Below are 18,040 nucleotides of genomic sequence, written 5' to 3' on the forward strand. Positions count from 1 at the left end.
GGCGGGGGGAGACGGGGGGCTGCCGCGGCCCGCCGGGGGCACGGAGCGTCGGTTCAAGACACACACCCCCCCGCCCCCCAAAAGACAGGGTCCCCAAGCGCTGGGTGTTGGGACTCTCGGCCCAGGCGAGTGGTTCCTCTGCGAGGTGCTGCAGCAGGGCAGCTGCAGGGCTGTCTCCCTTTGTGTTCATTGCTGGTGCCACCAAACGCTAGCACAAAGAGAAGGCCCTGTTTCCTCCTGCTCTGTAAAAGTCTTAATTACTGGATAGGCCAAAAATCACATCCTTTAAAGGAAGGTGGGTGGAACGACCCAAGTTTTTGCTCTCTCTTTTGAGGGCAGACTGGGGCATCGGTGTTGCCGGGGGATACTGCCAGCACTCGCCTCAGCAAAGGTGCTGGGTTTGCCCCTTGTTTCTTCCCCCAGGTACGACCGGTTACTGCGGATCCGAGCACTAAGGTGGGAGTATGGCAGCGTCCTGCCAAACGCCGTCCAGTTTCACATGTCAGCTGAGGAAGTGAGTCAGCCTTGTCTTAAACTTTTCCCCTCTTTCCCCTTATTCCTCCTGATGGATTTTCTATTTAGTAGAGTCAAAGTAGGGTAGACTTCCCCCATTATAAACATGACACTTAATGTGCCTTTCTGTAAATACTGATTTGTTTATTCATTGTCTGTGGGTACAATCCCAAATGGATACTGACTGCAGGTGATGCTTGGCACTTTTAAGGGTCAGGTGGCCTTCACTAGATCAGACTCGCAGCCAGCAGAACTAAGTCTTCACATGCTGCCCTCAAATGCCACCTCCAGACCAATGTACAGAGCTGCTAACATTAGCAGCACGTGTCCTACCCTGAATCCAGATTGCTCTGCCTCTGGGGCAGTTTTTCCCTTTAGAAGAGCTCGCGATCACCTGTGGCTGGCATGAACATGCTTGGGAACAGTGGTCTGGCGGCACAAATAAACTAGATCTCGCTCATCAGGGAGCTGTCTTTCAGCATTAGCTGTTTGGCTTTGCCTGAGGGATTGCTGTTAACGTCCACAGGTGGAGTGGTTCAATCAGTACAAAAAGTCTCTGGCTACCTACATGCGGTCAGTAGGAGGAGAGGAGGGGCTGGACCTTACACAGGACATAAAACCTCCTAAAAGCCTGTACATCGAAGTAAGTGCAAGATCGGTGGTTTCTGTCTGTGAACTTTGCCCGACCATCTTTTTTTAGAGAATTTCACCCCCATCCCAAGTCAGAAGTTCATTGAGCAAAGCCTTCGAGAGCACCAAAGCTTCCACAAGCTTCTACGTTTTACTCTTTACAGTCTGCCTGCCAGCGTTTTACTCCCTCCTCTACTGAGTGCTCAAAGTATGTTGAAAGATGGCATTTCTAGTCCGCAGGGAATTGGTGTGGTGGGGTGAGTGGTCTGAATCCCAGTGAGTTCTTGCAGTATTTTGCAGAAATTTGACCAACTCTCAGATCAACTAGAAACCTTGTTCCCATGTTAAGGACTGTTAACTAGTTTTCTTTGTTATTTTAAATGGACTGATAGATGAGACTATAAATTGTTTTACACAATTGATACAACAAAGCAAGAGCATGTGAGAAATCAGAGTCAGTAGCTGAAGAGCTCTGTTCTGATGTTCTCTTCAAAAGAACGTGTAGTGACAATCAATCTGCTCCTTAAGACAGTTTCACTGTTAACAGATTGGCATCTTCTGGTATGTGTGTGGGGAGGTTCTCCTGGAAATGCTGCTGCTGTTCTCCAGACCCTGTCTCTTGTGCTGCTCTTCCTCTAGTCTCTGTGGAGGGCTGGGCTGGGCTGCTCGCTGGTGCGTCTTGCTCCAGACAGAGGCAGGAAAAGAATGTCAGGTAGAGACCACAGACCGTGGGATCAGTCCAGTTCTGCATTTCCAGGTTTGCTCTATATTGAGGCTCCAGCAGGCGGGTGGGAATGTGTCCATACTTAGAGTTCTGGGGCATGTGTTGTAAGTCAGGAGTGATGCCTAGTGTTTTCTATGGGAGATCTGATGATCTGAGAGCTGCATTTCCACTTTGCAGGTGCGGTGTTTAAAAGACTATGGAGAATTTGAGATCGATGATGGCACCACCGTCCTGTTGAAGAAGAATAGCCAGGTACCCGTGACAACAGAGTGTGGTCCGTTCTCTTCCTTCCCTTTCATTCCCATGACATCCCCCTGCTTATCCCAGCTTCGCAGCACGTCACAGTTCCTGCACACACAGCTCCTTGCACATGCTGCAAGCTGTCTGCATGGCCCAGGACTGCAGTTCAGCTCTGCCTGATCTGGTATCACGATGCAGGAGGCAGACAGCACAACAAACAGAGCTGGTTGTGTGCAGCAACAAATCCAGTCTGCCTGGGTTTTAAGGAAAGTTTGTCTGTGTTTCTGTGCAGCACTTTTTACCCCGCTGGAAATGCGAGCAGTTAATCCGACAAGGAGTCCTTGAGCACATTCTGTCGTAAGCGTGCAGGACAGGAGGGACAACCCTTACTTGGTGGCCTGCCCACAACGGGGACCGAATTCTGGTGTGTGCAGGACTTCAGAGACCTCAGCATTTCTGCAGTGGGCACCCTGCCACTCTTCTTAACGGCTTTTGATACATGACATGAAGATCAGACCTGAGTTAATAAAGCATGTAAACCACACTGGCCAGGTCTTCATGACCAAAGGGTGCATACTGGTAACGCAGCGATCCTGGGAATCCAGCATACTCGGGGGTGGCACTGGGGGGAGGTTGGGGGAGTGGGAAGGGGGTGTTATCCAAGCCCCACAGCTACAAGCAGGTTTTGTGAATGCATTTTTGGTTGGAGCAGTTCTTTGTTCACACTGTGCACGTGGGAGTAAGAGACCAACCGGCTGGGCTCCGGAAGCCAGGAGAGCTCTATGGTTGCAAAATAAAGAACTGCTTCAGCCTTCAATTTAGTGTTTTTCAAGAGTTAACGTTGTGTTCGTTAAACACTCTGACCTGGCTCTCTGGCCCAACCCACCTTGACCCTGCAGGGTGATGCTCAACTGGTTATTTAGGTGTCTCAGTGGAGCTGCTCCTCCAAGTTTCAGATGAGGCTGCACAAGCTTCTTTCTAGGATGAGACATGAAGCCTTGTCTCCTATCGGAGGCCTATAAATGTCGTTTCTTAAGTTGCCGAGTGAATGAGCACTGCAATCTGGGTCATGGGCCTGGCCAAGGCTTCTCCCAGCACGCTTGGGCTGTGCCTCCGTCCCTCTATGAAGAGTCTCCTTCCCCAGAGCACTGGTCTGGCAGGGCCTAGGGACTATTTGGAGTAGGGGTGGGAAAGGGAGCAGAGGGGTTTAAGGATTCCAGTTAGCACAAAACCAGAGTAAGGCTGAAGAGCTGCTACTCCCTGTCTGGTTTTCCTAATAGGGCTGCTCACTCCTGAGTAGTGGCTGAGAGATAACACTTCCAAAAACATAAGCCCTATATAAGACTAGGGCTAGGTTTGCCTAGCCCCCATCTCTGACAGGAGCCAAAAAGCAAATACTTGGGGAAGAATACAGTAACAGGATAAATGCCTGGGGCGTTACTGCCTTGTTCTCCCAGCCACAGCCAAGCAACCTCCCTGAGCTAGCCCACACCCTCTGTGGGGCCTCCCTCCTTGTAATAGCCCAGCTTCCCTCATGGCCCTTGTAATCAGGGCTGTCCCCAAGGCAAAGAAAGAGGAGTCTCAGCTGTCATCCACCAGGACCGAAAAAGCATGCCTAGACCAAGAAGGCCTCCTCAGTTACAGCCTCCAGCCATCTCCTGGCACTATCCCAGGGCTGGGGAACCCCTCTGCCCCGACAGGCTGGGACTTCAAGGCCGTGGCTGAGTTTTAGCTCACAGCCAATTTACCCCCTTTTGTTCTTGAACCAACAACTTGAGCTATTTTTAAGCCCTCTTCGTTGTATTGACTTTGTCCAGCCTCTGCTTTGCTACCTTGATCCAGTCAGGCTTGTCTAGCCTCCTTGTACGGTAGTCTCCATAGTCCCCAAAATCCTAGGAGTCCTTTCACAGCTAGTGGCCACAGCCCCCATGTAAATACCCTCTGTTCTGCACAGAGCAAGGCAGGGGCACCGTGACAATGATGCATCCTCCATGCAGAGGGTAACACCCTGGGCAGCTCAATAAATCTGGTATTTGCTGATGTGACTGCTTTGCTTTGTGGCCTTTTAGACAACTTATTTTGGCAAGAGCAGTACTCACTGCCAGTGTGTGAAGGCCAACAAGGGAGGCAAGATGACGCAGTTCACTTACCATGTCTCCTGGTCTCCTTTGAAGAAGTGCAGTGCTGAGTAGGGGTCACCAACCCTGCCCCAAGCCTTGGAGGCTCAAATTGAAAGAAAGCTCTTCCCTCAGCCCCTCTGTCCTGTTCACTGTAGAGGCAACAATCTGGCAACAGGTTGGTTTGGTTCCTAGGCTCAGGCTTTAGGAGGGCCAGAGTCTCCTAGAGCCCAAGAAGAGCTGTAGGGAATAAAAGTTCAGCAACAATTGGGGGAGGCTACTGAAATACAGAGCAGACTGGAGAAGGCAGGAGGTGCTGTAATATTGCAAACATTTTAATGCCACAACACAGCTTTCCTGCTCAGAGTGAGCCAGATGCAAGAACCTGCAAGCCCTCCTACCCTGGTTTTCCAGCCGTAACAGCGTGGCCCCAATAGCAACCCTCTGCGGAGAGGGAGCATCCGCACCACCACCAAACACGATGCCAGAGTGCAGGCAGCTCCTGTGGGATGGCTGTCCTGAGACAGACCTGACTTACAACAGCACACTGCCACTGAAAAAGGCACCAAAGCTGGTGCTTTCAGTAGGAAAATTCAGCTATCCACAGGACCAATTTCCTTAAAGGATTCTGTCTGGTTTCTCCATTTTCTGCTTTCTACCCAGGAAAATCCTGGCAAGACCGGGGAGGACAAGGCTGATTTCCTAACCCAGCCATACCTCCCCTTCTGCACCCGACAAACCCCGGCCAGGGCCAGGGCCAGGGCTGCCACAGCGGGTGCCCCATCACCCACTCAGAGATGCTGGCGTGATCTTTCCAACGAGCTGCTTCAGAGCTGAGGCTTGCTCCTCCAACAGCTGGTTCTTCTCCTCAGTTGTCTTCTGCTTCAGCTCAGCCACTTGCAGGGCCATTGAAAACCCCCTGTTCTCCTCACGGAGGTCTTCAATCAGCAGCTTGTTCCTGGAGAGTTGGGCCTACAGCAGGGACAGGAGGCTTAAGGTTCAGCATCCCCACACAGGGGTCCCAGACAGGCAGGGACATGCAACACTAACTCCTCTTGCACTCACCTGGACGTCTTCGAGCTGAGCCACCTTCTCTGCCAGCACAGCTTCGGCACTCCTCAGATTGTGCTCCAGCCCTTCTGCCTGCTTCACAGCTGCCTGCAGCAGACGCTCGTGTTCCTCCTGCAGTGGGCAACAAAGCCTAATGTTGGGTTGTCCCAGCACTCACCTGGCCCCTGGTAAACCTGGACCATGCATTTCCCCAGGGCCCTACTCACAGACCTTCACACTCCCTGAAGGAGCATGGGGGTACCAGCGGAGGTGGTGCAGGATGCAAAGAGCAGTGGGACAAGTGTCTAGAGCAGTACAACCTTCCCTAGGTCAGCACCAATCTGTTTTAAGACAAGGCACAGATTTCCCAGCAATGTTTTCTATAAAAACAAGCCAATGGCCTTCCCTGTCAGCCGTGTCCAGAAAAGCCCAGGGGGAGACATAGTTTCCTTGGATGCAGTTTTTGTGTCTGCTCATTTTAATTCCTCAGGTTATAATTTGCTCCATCTTTGCTCAGATTAGTTGAATTGAACCACAGTGTCCTGAAACAAAGGACAAACTCACAAAAACCCAACACCTTGTTGCCCAGTGCCCTAGAGATAAAATGACCCCGCTCTGTGCAGGCTACATCTCCATGTAGAGGGCTCAAACTTTCTTTCCCCAGCGTGAGCCAACACAGTGTCTCCCTGGATAATTGCTGCTCCTCTAGGCACAAAGTATCTGGTCTGGGGTAGGTGGATTAGAGTGGGGAGGACTTCTGTTTGAGTGCAGGGCGGTGGCTGGCTTCATGAGGAATGAAAATTGCAGCTGAATTTGAAGATCAAGTGCATTTTCCACGTGGGCTCTTGATATATAGCATCTTCCACCTAAACTGCTGCTGCTTCCACCCAATCTTCCAGGCTGGCAGGGCTCCCTCCCTGGTACCCTTGACTGAGTTCCCACAATTCCCTGCTTACCTGGGTCCTGACCAGCTGCCTGCATGTCTGCTCAGCCTGCCGGTGGAGGTTTTCCTGGAGCTGCTGAGCCTTGCACTGTTCTTCTCTCAAGCCGGTTTGCAGCTGCTCAAACTGTTTCTTTGGCACCATGTTGTTCATCTGGACCTTGGCCTGCTGCAACTGCAGTGCATGCCGAGTCTGAGCCAGGCTCAGGCTTGCTTTGGCTTCTAAGAGCTGTAACACAGAAAGGCTGATAGCTGGTGACAGCTTTGTGCCAGCAATGGGACAGGCCCAGGGTGTGCTGCAGGTGAGGGGAGAGATTAGGAAGCACCCTCAGCCCTCGCCTCAGCTCTCACGCCAGCATGGTCTCAGCAGAGCAGCAGGATCATGGGAGTGGTACTTGCTGGGCAGCCTACAAAGCCAGGGATGGAGAGCGCCGAGAGCTGCTAGAGGAGAAACGGGGACCCCTTGCTGAGAGATGCTCCCCTTGCTGAGCAGCAAGGAGCACAATTTGCTGGAGGAATCCTCTAGGAGGGAGTCCTAGCACCAAGGGCCGCAATGGCAGGAGGCAGAGCGCGCTGCTCACCTGGGTTTGTTCTTAGATACATCCCAGGCAAGCTGGGCTTCAATCCCTGCCTGTACTACATGTCCTCTGCTTCCTGCCACCAGCACAGGGCAAACCTGGTACTGGGAAGCAGGTCTGGTCCAGCTTTGCCTTAGGGCTACCTAGGGGTGGCTGGCATGAGCAAGCTGTACTCTGGAAAGCCAGTCCCTGAGCCTGTCCCCAGGACAGAAGACAGAACAGGGATATTAACACATTTGGAGGTTTCTCACATCGGCTTTCCTCTATCCTAGTGGTCCTTGTTCCCCTGCTCTGATCACCTTATTTCCCTCCCCTCAGACATCGCCTGCCTAGCCCCTGCCATCCCTGCCCAGCCCGTACCTGATCCTACCACTCCTCTAGCTCTTCTGTCAGCTGAGCCATGGGGAACCACAGCTCCTGGCAATCCTGTGTGAGCCACCTCCACTCAGCCTCCATCTCCTCTGTCCAGCCAGCCTGCACAGGACAAGGACAGAAGGGACACCGCAGGGGCAGCTGCGAGCAAGGACCTGTCCCAAGCTGCACCTAACTGGCTTCAGACATATCTGAGCAGGAAGGCAAGTCCTTTGCCCCCCACAGAGGAAGAGGACAGTCTTTTCTGCCTGGGGAAGGTGTCCAATACAGCCCTGAGCAGGTCAATATCAACACCACAGGGACCACTCAGCAGCCTGCCACCCTGCCACCAACTGAATGACACCCACCTTCTCCTGCGATGCCTTGAGCTGCTGTCGGAGCAGCTCCATCTCCATCCAACATGCTGCATGCTGCTGGTGGTGCTCCAGCCTTGTGGCCGCCTCTGCTCCTCGTAGCCACTCAGCCTCTGCAAGCCTCTGGCTCCGCAGCTGGACAGTGCCAGGGCCAGCACAGTGGCCAGCCTTGTGCTCAGTGAGTTCACGGCCCAGCTGACGCATCTTGACATTCAGGTGGGAGATCCCCCCCTTGGTCTTCTCACTCTGGAGAAGGTTGAGAAAAAAAACAATTCATGCACAGAGGCTTGGGGTAGGAAGAGAGGCAATAGAGACTTAACCTGTCCCATGCTGTCCCCGCTGGGTTCCCACCCAGGAACACTGCTGTCACTGCAGGGCCTTGAGGGCACTCAGGACAAGTGCCCTCATTTCCCAGCCTGGGCAAAACCCAGCGGCCGAGTTCAAGCACGGCATTCCCAGGTAGGAAAACCCTATCCAGATGATAGCCCTGGAGGAGGTCACTAGGAAAGCAGCAGGGGGCAACTGTACAGATGTGTAACAGAAATATTAAGATTGGTAAGAATACAGTATGAATGGAAACGTGTCCGTGTGTACGTGTGAAAGTACCAGATGAAAGGGCAGAGTAAGGGCTACAAGAGCAGCCTGCATCGACACTAAAGGGCACCATCCCTCAGACGTTGCTCCTAGGACACCGTACCCAGCAGTAATGCTGAGCAAGGTGCAGTTTCTGGCCCATCCTCTGACCAGAACACAGCACAGATAACACGTCAGCAGAAAGCCTGCATCCAACAGCAGCACAGCAACACACCCCACATCCCATTCCTCTGCTAGCGTCCCAGGAAAATGGGCAACCAACACAGCTTTCCTCCAAAGGAGGAAAAGCAGACAATGGGCAGCAGGTTTGTGGCTGAAGGTTAATAGAAGCTGAAGCCAGCAAGGGCCAGCAAAGGCCACCCTGCTGCGGCTGATGGCCCCGAAGAGTACAAAAGACATGTCCTAAAAACAGGCTGTGGTTCCCAGTCATAAGGAATCCCAGGAACAGGGTGAGGAACTAACAGCCTGCAACCCTCATCCACGTTGCACACAAGCAATCCTGGCCAGGCCTTGTGTGCACACATGTCCAAGGGCTCATGAGCATGTGGGTTTGAAACAGGGAGTGAGCAAAATCTCTGGGAGAAAGAGTGCAAGTAGGTGAAGTGAACCTCATTAGAGATTTTGTAGTAACACCTTCCGTTCTATCAGACCTTCACTGGCTTTTGTCACACAAATTTTCCCTACTTTACAAGCTATAAAATGAAGCTGGTTCTTCAAAGCAAGACTGGGTTTGCATGTTTGAAACAAACATTCCCATTCTCCTCTGTAAGCACATGCAGTTTTTGTCCTCCTAAATCCTTCAGTCAAGAGCTTGTCAGTGTTAACAGCTTCTTACCGATGCTGTTAACTCTGCTATTTCAGCCAGCTCCTCCACCTTCTCTCTGCCCAACTCGCTCACGTGTTTCCTGTTGGGGAGAGGGATACAATCAGCTTCAGGCCAGAGAGCAGCAAACCACAGCCCCCCAGAAAAGGGCCCCATTTCGGGGAGCCACCCATCTGGTTTGGGCTTGCAACAGGAAGCAAAGCCAGGCCAAAACGGATATGGTCCCGAATTGATTCAGGAGTGGGTCAGGTGTCTCTGCCCCAACAGGTGGCTCAGCCCAGCCCAGGGCAGACAGCTGGGGACATCCAAAGTCCTGCAACATTGTCAGAGGCCTAAAAATCAGGGGATGAAGAACAGCGGGAGAACCAGCTTAGCAGACTCTTGGGACCATCCACACCAGAAACCTGGCTCTCCTTGGATTTATGGCTCAGTGGGTGACCCCAGTACCTACCTCAAGCTTCCTAAGGCAGCAGCAGGCCACTGGCCAAAAGGTTTGTGTAGCGAAGAAGCCCATCCTTTCCTCCCTCAGCCCTCAGCACACCCATCCCCACAGCCTTCCCCAAACCCAGCTCCAGACCCTGTGCTTTGGCCTGCCCAAGCCTTTGGCTGGCCAAGCCTGTCTCAGCACTGGCTGCTTTTGCGTGGAGCAAAGTGTGTGAGAGTGCTGGCTTGCTCAGAAACAAGAAAACAAAAGGCAGGTTGAGCCAGCTGAAATCTAGTAAATGCACCTGAGCGGCTGTTCCTTTTACAAGCATTAACTATCCACTCATTTGCCAGCCTCCCACAGCTGGCTCCTCTCTTACTCATCGTGTTCGCTGCCCTTCTCCTTTGCTAGCCTCAGCTCTTGCTGGAGTCTCCCGAGTTGACTTTTCAGCAAGCTGTTCTCCTCCAGCAGCCGACACAGCTCTTCCCTGCAGGGAGAGACAGCAGAGTGAGAAAACCATGCAAAAGCTCAGTTTTGCTCTTAGCATCCTATGCTGGCTTCCTGCTCTATTCCCATTCAGTTTGCAAGGACAGCAAGAACTAAAGAAATCTGAGAAACAACCATCCAATAACTCACACAAAACATGTGAGGACAATCAAGAGACATTGGTAGAGAAGGAGCAGGTCTTCAAGGAAAGGGAAATAAAGGGGAATAAGGACAAATAGCATCAGACCCTGAATTTGTGTGGCTTCCAGCTGGCCGAAACTATTTTGCGAGCCTGCCAAGGAGTGGAAACAAAGTGATTTGGCTCATCAAGACACACCGAGATTTCATTACAGGATAACCAGGATAACGCAACCCCTCAAGTGCAATAGAGCCACGTCTGGAGAAGTCAGCTTGCTTGTGAGGTCTCTGTGATTTTACAGTGCTGGACGCAACAGCTATGACCCCAAATCCAAGGTAGCCTCTCTGCCTCATTATCCTTCCACTCCTACTGGTACTCCCAGTCTCCCATGAGGCCATGAATACCGGCACTTGTGGGAAGGAAGCTCAGTCCTGTGTTAAGCAAACAGTCCTATCCAATAGCTACTGCTAAACTCCAGGTCCACACAGGACCCAAATTCTTCAGGGGAGAGCGTAGGAGAATGGACTGTCCATCCTGGCAGGGAGGACAGCATTGCAGTTTGTGGCACTGCACGTGAGAGGCAGAGGAGCTGAGTGGGGAAGTTCTTCCTCTCTTCTCCAAGCAAGCAAGCGAGAGGACTAATGTATGGGCTGTGTGGCATTTGCTCCCCCTGCTTGGCAGGACACTCCTCACAGCAGCTGCTTTCTGAGTCAGTTTTACATCAGGATTCACATGCTGTGCTTCCTGTGGCATCTCCAACACCCACATACAGCTGTACAAAGCAGAGGAGACGAGTGCATAGTCAGCCACAGCCACGTGAGCACATCCCAGCTCCCTGACCACACTCCCACGGTTACTAAAAGATATGCGGGGAACAGCAAGACAGAACATAGCTGCTGTTACAGTGACAAGACAGAACATAGCTTCTGTTAGAGCATCAAGAGAAAACATAGCTGCTGATAGAGTGTCTTGGACCACCATGTTGTCAAGCAGCCTTGTGTTTCACAAGGCATCTGCTTTTTTTTGCAGCAGCAGCACTGTGTTAGTTCTGCAAACTGCCTTTGCACTCAAACCTGCCACTCTCTCGAGCTCTGGGTTCATTTTCCAGCCAGTGCACAACATCTTTGAGCTGCATCAGCTCCAGTTTCACCCTGTTCCTTTCCCTCTCCAGCTCCATTTTGACAGCATGAATGTCATGTGTTTCCTCCTATGCCGCTGTGCCGCTCTGTCTCCCAGGGCTTTTTTTAACCATTCTTGCCCTCCAGATCAAGTCTGTCTATGTCCTGACATGCTGCTGTGTCTGCTGTGTGAAGGCAAACCATTTAATTTTGCTCCCTCTGCCTCCTTCCCAAGCACATCCCCTTGTCTATCAAGATTTCATTTCTCCTTGACAAATGCTTTCAGCTTTGGCTCCAGCTTCTAGATTGAGCAGGCCGTTCACTGCAACAGACATCTGCACCATCCATCACACAATTTTTCATTTCTTCTCTGTTCCTTTGGTGCTGAGGTTGCAACAGGAGATTTTGGTCTACCTGCTCATCTGAGTCTTGGGGACCTGCTCCTTTACCCCCAGAGGGCAGCTCTCCAGACACCTTGTCCCTTCCAAGACCAGAACCCTCAGCCCCATGATCTCTGCATTATTCCCATTTCACCCTGGTGCTTTTTCACTCTTTTTCTTCTCAACAGCCAGCATCTCACACATCTGACTCGTTCCTCATTAACATTCCCTTCCAACTTTAGCGGCCTCTTCTTCCACAGAAGATACTGTGGAAGAAGTATCAAGAGAGAAGATACTGTGGAAGAACATACTTTTGCTGAAGAGGCGATGCAAAGTTTTCTTCAGGTTGCAAAGTCAAGGCAATTAAATGTTACAGAAAGTTCCCACATCATTTTGCACTTCTCAAGACTCACCCATCAGATGTTTTCCAACAACTCCAAAAGCTCCCCACTACAGCCAGTCCCTCTACCATTCAGCAGAGATGGTGGTAACAGAGCTCAAATGTCTTGTATTCCTGTTATTTGGGTTTGTTCCCTGGGTCTGCCACAGACTTCAGCCAAGTCACCTCTTTTCTCCCACACCCACCCCATATCTCAGCTCCTCAGCTCTAAAACAGGGATAATGACCTAGCAAAATCCTCTGCTTGCGTATTGCCAAAGGGGACTCTGGTCCTGACAAGAGGCAGTGAAGGGAGGCACAGCAGGGAAGAGGCAGGAGGAAAGCCTGGGGGCAGTGGTGGGGTGTGCTAGGAGGGGGCAGGCATGGACAGGCAACAGTTTCCTGTCCAATTCCTCTCCAGTCTCCTCTGCAAGGCCATTCTGGCCCCTGGGGAGGTTGCAGAACTGGCACCACAAGCACAGGAAGGGAAGATGCACAGCCATTTAGTGACAACCTTACTCTCCCACAAGCCAGTCTGTTTTGGCTATATAGAGAAATTTAAGCCATTTTTTGCTGCTTTTAAGACAGCAGGTTGTGATGATCTAGCTGGTACAGGCAGGTTTCCTGAAGGACCAAGAAAGAGAGAGATAGTAAGAAAATACTGATGAAAGCCCTCTTATTTCTCTCACTGTTATGAGATACGATCTTTGCTGGGCACTGCCTCTGACACAAGCTTGTAGAACATGCAGGAAAACTTAGAGAGTCTTGAAATAAAAGCACTCATGTAAGGCAAGTTTAGACGCCTCACTTCGAACAGCTGCAGCCCTGCAATACTGCCCAGATTTTCTTCCAAATTAAAGCAGCTCTCCAGTCCCATGAGAAATCAGCCCCACCTACTCTGGTATGAGCAGGGGATGCACCCCTGGTCTCCCACTTAGCCCCAGAAAGAGAACGGTGCCAGACCTCAGGCTCTCTCTGTCCCTGCGCTGCATCCTCAGCTCTTCTCCCTCCTGGTCCAGCTGCTGCCCTGGATGGTAAAAGTCTTCAGTGTGCTGCTGTCCCACCCTGGCCTGCTCCATCTCAAACCTCTCCTCCAGCTCCAGGCTCCACATACATTTTTGCTCTTTCAGGCTATCAATTACAGCCCAGTACTTTGCAACTGTTTCTTCCAGGTCTCTCTTCTGGTCTTCCATCTTGCACATCTCAGCCTTGAAGCTTTCCTCACTGTCCTTCCTCTCTCTCTCAAAGTTTTTCCTCATTAACTCAATTTCCTCCTCGTAATAGTTTATCTGTTGGGAGGAGACAGGATTTGGATATTAGCACCATGGTCCTGAGAGCTCCCCTCTCCTCCAATAGCTCTGACTCAGATTGATCTACTGGTCCCTCTCAACAGGGGACACTCTTCAGGCAGTTCTGGTCCCTACTGAACTTAGGGCAATAGTCAGTCTCACGCAGCAGCCTCTAACAAGCAGGTATTGGTGGGTCCCAGCTCTTCCCAGCAAGCAGCACAGTTCTCCCCTTTCTCCTTGCTTGCAAGGGACCCCAGACAGGACAAGGGAGAGGCCAGGGCATTATCCGCTGCTGCTCCTCATATACTTCCTCCACCCTGCAGAGTGGTCCCTTGTCCAAGACGTGGTGGTGAATAGCTGCTGCTCCCCACAGCTCCCCTGTAAACGCTAGAAACTCCAGGATTTGATGAGCACAAAGGTAGGACTGTGAAGCAGACAGAAGATCTGCAAGCAGCTTTGTGCTCCTTGAGCTGTTCGTCACCTGTGTGGCAGTTTAGGATTTACTCTTACAGTGCTGCAATGGAAACCCAGCAAGCATCCCCGACCTCTCAGTTCAGCAGCAAAAGGAGCAAAGGTGGAAACTGAGGCTTCTCACATGAGCACTCACTGCTGTCTAAAGGGAGGGCTGGGCTCCTGCTGTCACCTCAGGGCAAGCAGGTTAAAAGTGTGCTGCAAGCCCAGGGAGACAGGGCTCTGATACCCCCCCATGCCCTCAGGAGACACCTGGCTGCTTCTCCTCTTGGTCCTGTCGCTGGTTTTACTGCGACAGCAACACTGAGTAGAGTTAATCTCTGGTTCCCGTTAAGGAGCAAGACCCACACAAACATTTTGCAAGGTGACAGAGATTTCCACAAAGCCTTTGCCAGCCAGTGAGGGCTCCAAACCCTCCTACCAACTAAGATGGGCTGCGGAAGCACATGCAATAACACCAGCAGGGAGATGAGGTACCACCCTGCTCCCCAGCCTGAACTCTCCAGCAACCCTCCTGGAGCAGATGCCCCATCAGCCACGCTGTAGCAGGGTGCTTACCAGGCAGTCACTCCAAGAGGTCAGGACATCTCCCCCCAGCACCTCACCTTGGTTTCCAGCTGCACCTTCAGGTCCCACACCTGCTCTTGGAGCTGCTCCATTGAGAGTGACGTCTCTGTGCATGCAGAAGTGGGAACCAGAGGGCTGGGAGAGCGGCACACTGGCAGAGAGGAGCCCTATGAGGACAGGCCTACAAGACAGGACAGGCCTGGCTGTCCTGGTCAGGATGGCTGCAGCTTCATCGAGTCAAGTCCATACAACCCCAAAAGATGGAGATCCCCATCTATCTGGCAACCAGTCCCAGGGCTCATCACCCCTCTGGGCCAGAAGTTTTTTCCTAATGCTCAACCTGAATCTCCAAACCCACAGTTTGGGGCTACTTCCTCTTTATTATATTTTGTTTCCTCAACATCCTCAACAGTGAAAATCTGCCTGTTCACTCCCAGCTGCCTAGTCCACAGGTCACCATCACCAGCTCTCAAGTTGGAAGAGACTCAAGACTCCATCGACTACCCTCCATCTCCCTCCTCCTCACCACCCATCACCCCCTTCTTCCCTCCCATGGCTGCCCAGTGCCAGAACTGGCAGCAGCAGCTCAGGCACAACAAGCCGCCCCACACTCCCATGGAAACTCCAATCCAGAGGGAACCTTGTTCTTGCTGAGAAGATGGAGAGACACTGAACCCTCCTGCATTTTACCTCCTGCTGGCAGCCCTCTCTCAGTCCTGCTCTCCCGTAGCTGGAGACGCAGCCTTTCCAGCTCCCTCTGCAGCACTCCATTCTGGACCCACAGCACCTGAAGCAGAGACTGGTCACGATGCAACTACAAAGCTCCCCAGGGCTGTGGGGGGCCAAGCACCCACAGCTCCCAGCAGCCATGTGTACTCAGGGTCTCTTGCAGCATGAAGAGCAGAGCCCCCTTGCCAACAGTCAGAGAACAAGGCAGGGGGATTTTCTTCCATCCCAAACAGGCAGAGATGAGAGATTTTGGAAGAGCCAGGGAAGAAATACAAGCCCAGATTACTGCAACCACTATTACAAGAACCATCACTAGACACTGTAAAGCACGAAGAGCCACAAGCAACTGCCCCCACACGCAAAAGCACACAATACCAGGGGCTTCTGCAGACACCTCGGAGGGTTGGACCTCCTGAGACCCCTCCTGACTTAAACAAAACCATTGCTAGTGACCAACACACAAGAAACACCGTGATCTCAGTACGATCCCTCATACAGCCCAGAGGTTTGCATTTACATCCTCGAGACACTCCTGTGGGCATCTGGGCTAGCCAGCAAGCACTACTGTATGCAGACAAAGCAACAGCAGGATTTATGGTGAAGCAAGTCCCACAGGCTCTGGAAGGGAACATTTCTAGGTTGCAGAAGGAATAATGTGAGGCGAGAAGGTGCTGATCCCATGGGAAGCAGAGCACGAGGCAGGTCCTGCTGCCTGCTTAGCCCAGAGACACCCTCAGAGGCCAGCACAGGACTTTATCCCGTCTCAGTGCCAACATTAGCCTGCAGCAAGGAGTCCCACGGCTGAACACCACACTATGAGCCACCACATCAGTACAATGAGCCACTTCCATGAATGTGTCTGGAGCTGGGCAACTGCTTGTTTCACTTCACACCCTCCATCCCATACTGGAAGCAACAGCGTACAAGGCATCCTGCCTCCCTCTGGACTGTCCACTTTGAGCAGACATCAAATTATATCCCATATGCTGCCACCCAAGAAAATGATGGGCTGCAACAGACTATGAACTAGGATGCTTCCAAAGATCCCAATTAATAAATATTATTGAGCAGATCTAGACAAATGCAAACCCAGTTTGTTTAACCTCCACTCTAAACAGGAAAGCAGAGGAAGAGGGGGACTGATATCATTCAACAAGGGTAAAGGATAAACCCAAGTGGGTGCCTTCACAGAGGCAGATGAAGCCTGAAGGCCGAGCCTCTCCATCCACCAGCATTCTCATGGACAACTCTGGGGCTGCTCAATGGGAGGAAAAATTACAGCACCAAGCATCTTCAACCCTCTGGTGCCACCTGGAGCAATGCTGTGCTGGATAGTGCTCCAGCATGTTTGCCTTTAATTACAGCTTCAAGAGGGACTGTCTGCTGCATCCGTGAAATGGCTTTGCTGAAAATGCAGATTTCAGGCCCTGCTGGGAGGACTTGATAAGTCACTGTCTCTACTCGGTGGTATTCCCCAGTCACACATAGCACTTGGAAACAAATGGGCAATGCAATAAGCACAGGACTCGGCAGCCAAGGCACAGAGCACCCAGCAGCTCACAACAGGCAAGATACAGAAGTCACCGGAAAATGAGAGAAGGGAAACAGAGACTGTGCTCATGTCCCAGAGAGCCCAAAGCTCTGGGCAGGAGCACAGCACCCTGCAGGAGGTACAACACACACAACACCAATGCCTGGACCACACACACACCAGGTACATGGACAGGCTCACCTTGACTTTCTAGCAGAGTCCAGCAGCAACAAGTTTTGTAGGGGTTGTTAAAATGGGGCAAGAAGGAGGAAGGGAAAAACAAAAAGATAGAATAATTTCACTGATAACATGCTTTCCAAAGAAGGAGAACAGCTCTCTCTTTGCATTCAAGAAGAAATGCAACAGAGCCCAGCGTGGTCTGTCCTTATACACAGAGCTACATGGTTCCCAAACAAAATGGCCCGTGGCTACAGGGTGGCAGGAAGGAAGGAATTTACAACTCACCCCTACTCCCCCCTGCCAGTATCCCAGTAAGGGAACCAACCCATGGAAGGCTGCAGGAGCAAGGAGACAGGCTGCTTTGCTGGGGCTACAGCTGTGTCCTGCCTCCTGTCAAAGGACTCTGAGCGAGGCAAGAGGGATCCCCCCCCTCTGCACTCTGATCAGGGCTGCCTCCTTCCTCTCTCCCAGGCCAAAGTGCCCAACAGATGTGCTGATGAGAGCTGTACTTTCACAACAGCATTGCCAGAAAGCTGCCCACCCGTACCTGGCACTGCCGCTCGTACTCCAGGACAATCTCTGCAAAGCGCTCGCTCTGGCTCGGGAGCTCTAGGCTCTGGGGCTCCACCTGGCCCAACTGCACAAGCACAGGGAAACACTTCTCATCAAGGAAATTATCACCTCTCCAAAAGGAGAGGCAAAAGCTCTACTAAATCACTGGAGTCATGGTGCTACACCCATAGATTCAATTGACACCTGTGGGATGGGTCCTATGCAGAAAGAGGAGGAAAAACATTTTTCTTCATGTGTGAGAGACACCAACTACAGGCAGGCTAGCTTTCCCAAACTGGCTAACAAGATCACAGACTCATTTCTTTCCCCAGATCCATTTTACCGGGTGCCTCACTGGAGTGGAAGACACTAAAACTAACACTTTGATACTTGTGGAAAAGAAAGCTTTTCTTTTCTGGAAAACAAACTCTAAAGTTCTCACTTGAAGACTGCAGATTTGTAGAGTTTTCTACAGTTGCAAATTTTCCTCGTCCTTTTTTTTTCAAACTTCGAAAGGCCTAAATTAAAAGCCAATATTTTTTCTTTCCAGGTTGTCATTAATGAGCAGGAGAGTTCAAAGAGGGGGAGACCATAACAACTGACCCAAAATATGCAAGATTTCATAGAAAAGCGTCAATCTTTTGACGAGTTCCTGAAAAGTTCCTATTTAACCGCAACAGAGAAAGAAAGGCTACCTTGTCCTTCACAACATGGTTGAGTTCTTTCTGCAGCTCCAACACCAGCTTCTCAGAGGCCGCCAGTTTCTCAGCCATCTCTGTGACCTTGTTTTGCAGCTGTGTGTTCTCCTGCAGACAAAAAGGAGAAGATTCTCCTGATGTTGTGGGTCCTCACATCGCAGGGC

General features: G+C 51.6%; 2 protein-coding genes across 2 annotated transcripts in view; one reads left to right on the forward strand and one right to left on the reverse strand.

The window, feature by feature from the left end:
• Positions 1–2,685, forward strand: part of GINS1 (GINS complex subunit 1 (Psf1 homolog)) — an 8,848-nt gene extending 6,163 nt beyond the window's left edge. The window contains exons 4-7 of the mRNA XM_009333727.1: positions 424–514; positions 1,040–1,156; positions 2,045–2,119; positions 2,400–2,685. Of these exons, the coding sequence (XP_009332002.1) occupies positions 424–514; positions 1,040–1,156; positions 2,045–2,119; positions 2,400–2,468 (352 nt within the window). The 3' untranslated portion in view covers positions 2,469–2,685. The remainder of the gene's footprint in view (positions 1–423; positions 515–1,039; positions 1,157–2,044; positions 2,120–2,399) is intronic.
• A 1,939-nt stretch (positions 2,686–4,624) lies between these two features.
• NINL (ninein-like) overlaps positions 4,625–18,040 on the reverse strand; it is a 14,818-nt gene continuing 1,402 nt past the window's right edge. The window contains exons 4-15 of the mRNA XM_009333713.1: positions 17,874–17,984; positions 17,174–17,263; positions 16,648–16,656; positions 14,877–14,973; positions 14,225–14,337; positions 12,823–13,148; positions 9,738–9,845; positions 8,947–9,016; positions 7,512–7,763; positions 6,231–6,443; positions 5,290–5,406; positions 4,625–5,196 (exon numbers count right to left, since the gene is read on the reverse strand). Coding sequence (XP_009331988.1) covers positions 5,008–5,196; positions 5,290–5,406; positions 6,231–6,443; positions 7,512–7,763; positions 8,947–9,016; positions 9,738–9,845; positions 12,823–13,148; positions 14,225–14,337; positions 14,877–14,973; positions 16,648–16,656; positions 17,174–17,263; positions 17,874–17,984 — 1,695 coding nt within the window. The 3' untranslated portion in view covers positions 4,625–5,007. The remainder of the gene's footprint in view (positions 5,197–5,289; positions 5,407–6,230; positions 6,444–7,511; positions 7,764–8,946; positions 9,017–9,737; positions 9,846–12,822; positions 13,149–14,224; positions 14,338–14,876; positions 14,974–16,647; positions 16,657–17,173; positions 17,264–17,873; positions 17,985–18,040) is intronic.

This window comes from Pygoscelis adeliae, unplaced genomic scaffold (assembly GCF_000699105.1).
Source record: "Pygoscelis adeliae isolate BGI_AS28 unplaced genomic scaffold, ASM69910v1 Scaffold621, whole genome shotgun sequence".
Classification (NCBI taxonomy): Eukaryota; Metazoa; Chordata; class Aves; order Sphenisciformes; family Spheniscidae; genus Pygoscelis; species Pygoscelis adeliae.